The sequence below is a fragment of the Hyla sarda genome, chromosome 2 (assembly GCF_029499605.1).
Source record: "Hyla sarda isolate aHylSar1 chromosome 2, aHylSar1.hap1, whole genome shotgun sequence".
NCBI lineage: Eukaryota > Metazoa > Chordata > Amphibia > Anura > Hylidae > Hyla > Hyla sarda.
In genome coordinates, this window is record NC_079190.1 from 41,168,921 (window position 1) to 41,177,293 (window position 8,373).

The window sequence follows — 8,373 nt, forward strand, 5'->3', positions numbered from 1 at the left end:
GAACAATTAGTAAGAAATCACTTTTGTACTTTTAGCTACAGAATATTTTCTTTATTGTTGAAATACAAACATTATCTGTGATATACTTTGTTATTGTTATAATGTCAAAGGTAAACTTTCAAACAACCATACCATAACTATACAAGCATAGAAGCTGAAATTCCTTAACACATTCCTTTTTAGATCCCTCTCAGGTCGCATTGTTGGCGGAGTGTGGTGGTTCTTTACCCTCATTATTATTTCATCCTACACGGCCAATCTGGCTGCCTTCTTAACGGTGGAGAGAATGGTGTCACCGATAGAAAGTGCGGAAGACCTTGCCAAACAGACAGAGATTGCATATGGAACACTCGATGCTGGGTCAACAAAAGAGTTTTTCAAAGTGAGTAGAATCTGAGGACTTAAAGGGGTTATTCACCTTAAGGTGATTTTAGTATGTACCTGGCAGACAGTAATGGACATGCTAAGGAAGGATCTGCGCGTGTCTTGGGGCTGAATGCCTATGTTGTGAGATTACCATAATACTGTGGCTAGCTTTTTGTGAACTGGTATTTCCTGTTTCAATTTCCTTCTTTGACTACAAATCCCATAATTCCATTTTCCTCCCCCCCACACATCAGCCACCCCACCCATTGAAACATAAATGAGTTGCATCCATTCAAAAGACCTGTGGTTTCAATCAGAGAGCCTACAGCTGTTGGTTGCATTAGTTGCAGATTGATCTATCTCCCACCAAGCGATCGCTCCACCCATTGAAGCAGACAGGCTCCCTGTCATCAGTTGACTAGTGAGTCAAGTCTAGGCTGTATTGCAATCTGGGAAAAATCTGAGACAACAGTCATTTTGTATGCTGTTAAAAATAAATATTGGGGTGCAAATCACATACGAATTGTGAGAAAACCGTCAGACACAGGTACAGACACTATATTATGAACTACACTAACTTTACAGCCCCTGTAGCATAGTAAAATAAAAATCCTGAAATACCCCTTTAATGAAAGATGTTCACTCTATCACCTTGCAATATTGCTCTTCCAATTCAATGTTGGATGAAAATCAAACATGTCCCCTATCTGCTAGGTAGTCCTCACCACAAAAACAATTGATTGCATATAAAGTAAATATCCCACCTACAACCTTACATAGGATACTGTGCCATGCATATATCAGGTTCCTGCCTGTCTATTGTTTATCCACCACATTATCCATGAAGTGAATTATGTTGGCTTCCCAGAACTGTACTCAAAACTGTCCTTTGGTTCACTAGAACCAGCATACCTGCAGCATTGTTGGCCGGGGCACAAAGTGCAGTGCTCCTGAATTTATGAGAACATAAGAGATCAACATAGCATATATTACTTGATTGTTTTGGAGCTGAGATGATAATTAGCCATGTAGCATGCAGGACAACTGCTGGAAAATACTTAATACATGAGACATTGCAGTCAGAAATTCTGAGACAGATTTACTGAAAACTGTCAATTTATACTCTCGTCTTTACCTAATCCTCAGTGGAATAATCATTTGCTATTTTATTAGGAAGTCCTTGCCCCTCAGATATTTTATTAGGAAGTACTTGCCCCTCAGATTTTGCCATATATAATGCATGTCAATGCGTTATATATGGTAAAATCTTCTTCCTCACCATCCCTGGGAGATGTTCCTGCTGGCGGAGATGGTGAAGATATACAGTTTGAAATTGTTGTCGTCGTCCCCCCCCCCCCCCCCTGGAAGTTGTCCCCTGGGCAGGGAGCTATCCTCACCTAGTCCCATCGACTTTGGCTGTAATCACGCACCCCCCCATTGTGATTGACAGCCTGAGCACAGGACGTGATTACAGCTGGAGATGACAGGACTAAGAGAGCATAGCTCCCCGCCCAGGGAGCTACTTACGGGGCCGAGAGGAGACGCTTTCTAACATCAGATCCTCACCATCCCTGCAGACAGGAATGTCCCACAAGGATGGTGAGGAAGAAAATTTTACCATATATAATGCGTTGCCACACATTATATATGGTAAGATCTGATGACAGGTTCCCTAATAAATTATTTGCATCTATGCATAGATTTCAGCTAAGATCTTGCATAAATTATAGTAAATGCGGTGTGCATGGGAGACCATGCTCCTATATGCCGCATCTTATTCACTTTCTAAAAAGTAGTGAGGGTAACATGAAAACGTAAAGCTGTGCTTGCTCAAACATTTGTGACTTTTCCCCCCTGTTTATGACTTTTCCAAAATATTTTGCTACAATGATTGTTATGCATTTAAAAAAAAAAACAGATTAAAAAAGGGAAGAATGGAATAAACAAAAAATGTGAATTAATATAAATATGTTAAAAAAAGACATACATAATTAGTACAATAACATTAATGTGTTATTTATGATAAACGGTAAGTGGAATTAAAAAAAATTATGTTTTATGTATTGCGTCCTTGGTCAAAAGCAATGTAAATAAAATGCCAACTTTATGTTCCCTGAAACGGTGCCAAAACATTTCAAGGTGGTTAAGTGAATGCAAAAATAGAAAAAAGTTATGCCATAAAAAAATCTTTATTTTGCAAAGTGTACAGTGAATCTAAGGTTCTGAACAGAAGCCAAATTTCAGGGAACTCTTGCATATTAGCGCTTGCTGCACGGCAGAGATAGCGGAGTCACTGGCAGCTGAACAGAGAGTCGGTGTACTTGTAAAACCTTCGTGTTTCGGTATCCGCACATTTAACAAATTAATGAAGGAGCTTTAGTTTACTTTGCTTCAGGCAAACATGTATCATGCTTGTCATATGCATCACACCTATTGATCCAGGCTCAAGAGGTAAAGGGTGTCTCTGTGTGTAGATCATTATTCCTCATTCTTTGGGGATCTGAACCAAGCAAGAAAGGAAAAAATTACATGAAAATTATATAATAATAATGACTGCCCTGCAAGGAATTGTTATTTATCGGCCAGGCCGTGAGATTTTTCGTTCTATTAATTTGTTCTAGTGAGTTATTTCAATGGATCTCCTCCTGCTATAGTTTGTGTGTTCTAGTTAATAGTAATAAAAAAAAAAAAGAATTTATAAAGGATGTTCTCCTTTATGTAACAGTTTGCCAAGATCCTCACATCAATACAATACTCTGTTAAAGGGGTATTCCGGTATGAGAAAATTGTATTTAAATAAGACTCACACCAAGATATATAAAACATACTGATCTAATGTTATCACAAATTTTCAGGATTCAGCATGTCTTTGCTTGAAATACTGGAAGTTGTGTTGTCCTCTCATTGTCAGTGTGGTGTTTTGTCAGCAGCTCCCAGCTACTTTCTCTCTCCTGAAAAGATGCATCATCCTCTACTGTCTCTGGAGGCTTGGCTGGATCTTGAACTCTAACCCTCTGACCAGCCCCTCCAGCCTACATCATCATCTTCCTGGCATATATTCATATACATATATATTTGTATTGAGACATTAAATGATGCACTTTTTATATGTTGTAATTGATGAAAATTAAAGCCATTTTGTTACATGGTTATTTAACTTTTTTTTTTATATTTAATACAGAAAAGGACACCTGATAATCCCACCGCTAGGGGTCCTTATACCTACTGGGACACTGACCAGTCCTGCAGCAGCATCAGGCTTGTCGATGGGTCATGGACAAGAGATGACTCATGGACAAGGCTGCATGAGCAGACACACCAATCACCTCCCACCACCACAAGGGAGGGACATGACCCCTTCCCCTTGTGGGATCTGGCAGGTACGCTTTAAGGGAAGAATTAGGTGTTTTTAAACCATGCTGCCTTGTGCTGAGCAATACTTAAGGCAGAGGAGCAGAAGGAATGAATACAGCAGCTTTTCAGAACTGTTGTGTAGAGAGAGAGTCTTTGGTGTAGAGCAATGTTCTACAAAAACTCTAGGCAGGGAACCGGCAGGAGTTCAGTGGGAAAGGAATAGGCACAGTTGGAGGGCTGTAATGAAGAGCTGAGGAATGTCAGTCCATTCTAGCACTTGAAGTACTGAACAACTGCTCAACCAGAAAGTACCACCAAGTATCACATGGCAACCCCTATTTGCTTAAAACACTCTTCTGCTAACAATATTCCTTTATTATTGTTGTTATTATTATACTATTTTATTTATTCTTTATTAACATTGGTGTTTTACAGAGATCAAAAATAGCAGTTTATGAAAAGATGTGGACCTACATGAAATCAGCAGAGCCATCAGTATTCACCAAAACAACAGCAGAAGGAGTAGCCCGTGTCCGGAAATCTAAAGGAAAATTCGCCTTCCTTTTAGAGTCTACAATGAATGAGTACATCGAGCAGAGAAAACCGTGTGACACAATGAAAGTTGGAGGAAACTTGGATTCCAAAGGCTATGGAGTGGCGACGCCTAAGCATTCTCTATTAAGGTGGGTGGAATAGTATAACAATATAAGATGTGTTGTTATAGTATTCCACCTTCCCTGATGTACCTGAGATAGTTTCTTTTTGTGTTGTGTGTGAACATGTTACTTCCCTCCATTTCATTGTATGTGCAGACAGGTAATTCATTCCATCTAATCCTGACATTTTTTGTCAAGGCCATGTACAAAGTAACCTAATGCAACATTACGTCTAGGAGCTTCAGTCATTTATTTTTTTTTTAAAGATCAAAAAATATTATTTTTCTTTTCAATATAAGGTCAGCAAAGACTAAAAGACCGAAATCTATACCACTAGTATTGATTTCAATGACTTTAACATGATGAAATTTGTTAATTTTAATCCCAACTTTATTTGGAATTTTCATCTAATAACGTTATCCATTGTTCCCCCATGCCATCTTGTTCTGTAGAATACCTACTTGTATTCGCTCAAAAAATGCTTCTCCCTATTTGCCTTGGTTAGATTTTCAGGACCCCAATGCCAGGCAGTGGCCGGTTGATGCTAAGCACGTGCCGGCGTTACACTAAGGTTATCATTTCCTGCACATGTATAAATTATTCTATTAAATGTATTTTCCAACAAAGGCCATTTATGGCATATCAATAGGACATGCCATAAAATCACGCACCTGATTCACCCTAAAATTACATTATCTGCCCTTTTTATGGTTGAGTTGATGGGACAGTCCTAGGGCTCAAGTTCAGCAGGAATGCGTGGGAACTAAGTCCCTGTACTTTTCCCACAGCAGGGACACTGTTCCCATTAGCAGGAGTCCTTCAGGACCAGCCCTTGAGTGGAAATTTTGTGTTCCCACACTTTTTTTTCCCAAAGACTTGACCCCTGGACAGTCATATTGAAAACCAGACTGTATGAGTCTTTGATGGGTGGGAGTTGGCTTGTACTGCCATTCCCAAAACTTATAACGGAGAGACAAACACATGTACGGCCAACTATCCTCAATATTTTCTCCTGGGCAAATCAACTTTGACTGCAAAATTTGGACCCATGTCAGAGAGGTGGAACTTAACCTATGCGACATTTATGGCATACAATGCTGGTTCAGATCAAACTATTGTGGCCTTTGTGATCTGCAATATATAGAAGAATCACATATTTTCTTGAATAAACTCTTGGGGCAATATTTAGTGGCTATATCCTCAGAGTTTTGACTGTTCTGAGTTTTGATTCAGAGTCATCCAAGATATTGCTGAAGCAATTGCTATGGGGTCAGTACAGATTTGTACTCTGTAAGCAAATGACTGGCAGTGTCTGCTTTAAATTGTCTGCAAAACTGAGATGACCTCAGACCATTCTCTTTTTATGTAATCCTGCAGACAAAATGAGACATTGGGGAAGTGAAACATTTGTCAAAAGTTATTATAAACAAGCAAACATTGGTTAGAGAGTTGGCAAACGCCCAGCAGAGGAGCACAGCTTAGACAGTAGGGACTGTCTTAGTTTGCTAAGAATTATGAATGAATGAAGACAGATGCTGCATTGCAGTTTGCTTCTACATGGTCTTCTATGTTCCATACCTGTGGTCGGTCACGTAGGGTATCTAAACTGTCATCCGGACATCAGATTTTTTTGTTCCTTATTAACATCTAATCTCTGCACAACCTTTTGTTTTTGTTTTATTTCCATTTTGCTATTGTGCTGTGAAACTGTATACGGTTATGGCTTTTTCCCTGCTAAATAACCCTCTCATAATGACTTATCGCAACGCTCTCTACGAACACATTATTATTCATCATCTTAGCTTTTCATTCAGCAAATCTAAATTCAATATTCCAGAACTATAACACCATTTTCTGCCGAGATAAATTGCCATTATTATGCAATGTTGGCTCCTTTTATTTCTTCTTTTCAGGCTCATAAACCCAAAATAATTTAGCAATGAATTTCAAATTGCTCATGACAAACTTCTTAAATCATATTTTATCTGATGGAAATAATTTATCTGTATAAAAATCTTAACGTCTACAGGGGTTTCTCTTGAGTTAACAACATCACCCCCCCCCCCCCCCCATATCCTGAAGTAAGGAGTCCTATGGCTAGAAAAGGCTAATCCCATCCCGCCATGGTCGTCCCCTTATCCTGGATTCATGTGCCTCAATGCAGGGTTAGAATAGTCCTCTAGAGTACCAGAGATCTGGTGGGCCCAGGCTATGACATAATATTGGGCCCTAGATTTGTGACTTTTGAGATAATCACTTGCAACTCAGGTGACAGCATTCATTCTTATGAATTTTATGTCCTGAGCGTACAATGATAAAACAAAGATTATGATACAATAAAAAGTGGACATATCCATGATCAGTAATAGATGGTGGTCTATCAGAATAATTCCCTCTGGTGGGCCCAAGCAACTCCATTCTGATATTGTCTAAGTTCAGTTGAGCATGGAAACTAAAAGGCTAAGACTCGAAAGCAAAGCCAGGGCTATTGAAGTCAATTGGTTACTGTGCATCATTAAAGACTTTGTTTTTTGTACTTATAATGGCACAAAAAAACTTTATCTCCATAGATCTTTATCTCCATAGAGGTTTAGCTAGTGTTCGACAGCTTCTGTTATCAGTAAAGTCCCTCAAAGGGAAAATTCTCTGATGGGCTTCTTATAAGACTTTCTCCTCTCTCAACTTTTAGGCTGATTTATGACCAGAATAAATGTTAACTTAACAGAATAAAAATATGCTTTTTAAGGTGTCCATAGCAGTTGAACTGAGCTACAGTGTTCATGAGTGCAAGGTGATCTGAGGCAGAAGGTCCAGCCTCTGCATGTACTCTAGGACTCCTTCAATTATGACATTTGGGGGTATAGTGCTGCACCTAAATCCCCACCAGTAGGAGTAAGCAAATCAATTAGCCTATGAAATGATGGAATCAATTAGTTCTATTGAACCAGCCTGCAGTGGTTCCATAGACATTAAAGGGAGCAGTGAGGGCAGGGTTAATGGGATAAGATAATTTAAGTAAAATACCGCTTTAATAGTTCAATAATTTGATCTCATAATATTAGATAATTTTAAGGGTTCAGTTGACTACTGTGGGCCTGGTGTATGGTATGCCAGCATTCTGATGAGATAGCTAAGAGAGGTTGCTTCCAGCAATGTAATACATGGACAATGTAATTCTGCCAGTATAACTCACTAGTCTGACCAACAGGGCAGTTTCCTGAGTGGGGGTGTTTCTTTATGATTTATATTTCCTAATAGCAACAACTCATTGCATATATATATATATATATATATATATATATATATATATATATATCCATTGCCCATCCCTGTAGTGCTCATCCCTTATGTCTGACATCTGGACTTAAAAAAACTAAATTTAAAAAGAAAATTCCTGGTTCTTAAGGCAGAAATTGGCTGTATATTAAGATCTATAGCAAATCCATGGCCTTTCACATGGCCTTGGATTACAGCAAAAAAAATTTAAAAAAATTTATGTCCCTGCTGCTACTTTTACAAGTGTCCAGGAGGTGGCCCCTCCCTAGTCTTGCCTTTCTACTCTAAAGGGATAAGCGTCCAATCAGATAACTGCTAGAGCAATCACTCTGAGAGGAGGGGCCAGTGCAGAAAACTCTGGGTAGGGCACTTGCATTATTGGCGGCCAGATCGCTGTAAGTTTTACTTTGTAATACAATCTGCTTGACTGTGACTAAGGTATTTTTGTACTTCTCTCTCCATCATCTTTATAGCTACAGATTCCCTTTAAAGGGAATGTGTCAAATGAAAATTACCCATTGTTTAAATCAAATTTTTATGTTAACCATATTTTTTAAGAATTCCTAATTATTTTTATTTTCCTCCAATTTTAATATATCTATATTTTAAAATAATCCTCAAATCTTGTAATTTCCATTCTGGCCACTAGGCCTAAAACTAAGCTGACACTTCCTGTTCTGTACAGATAACTTCCTAGCAGACTCCTCCTTATCAACGCTGG

General features: G+C 38.7%; 1 protein-coding gene across 12 annotated transcripts in view; it reads left to right on the plus strand.

The window, feature by feature from the left end:
* GRIA4 (glutamate ionotropic receptor AMPA type subunit 4) overlaps positions 1-8,373 on the plus strand; it is a 361,383-nt gene that overhangs the window by 337,471 nt on the left and 15,539 nt on the right. For all 12 annotated transcript variants that reach the window (XR_008889509.1, XR_008889510.1, XR_008889511.1 and 9 more), the window contains 2 exons: positions 184-382; positions 4,156-4,403. Coding sequence is in view for 9 of the 12 variants with exons in the window: in XM_056561599.1 (XP_056417574.1) it covers positions 184-382; positions 4,156-4,403 (447 nt within the window). In the remaining 3 variants the exon portion in view is untranslated. The remainder of the gene's footprint in view (positions 1-183; positions 383-4,155; positions 4,404-8,373) is intronic.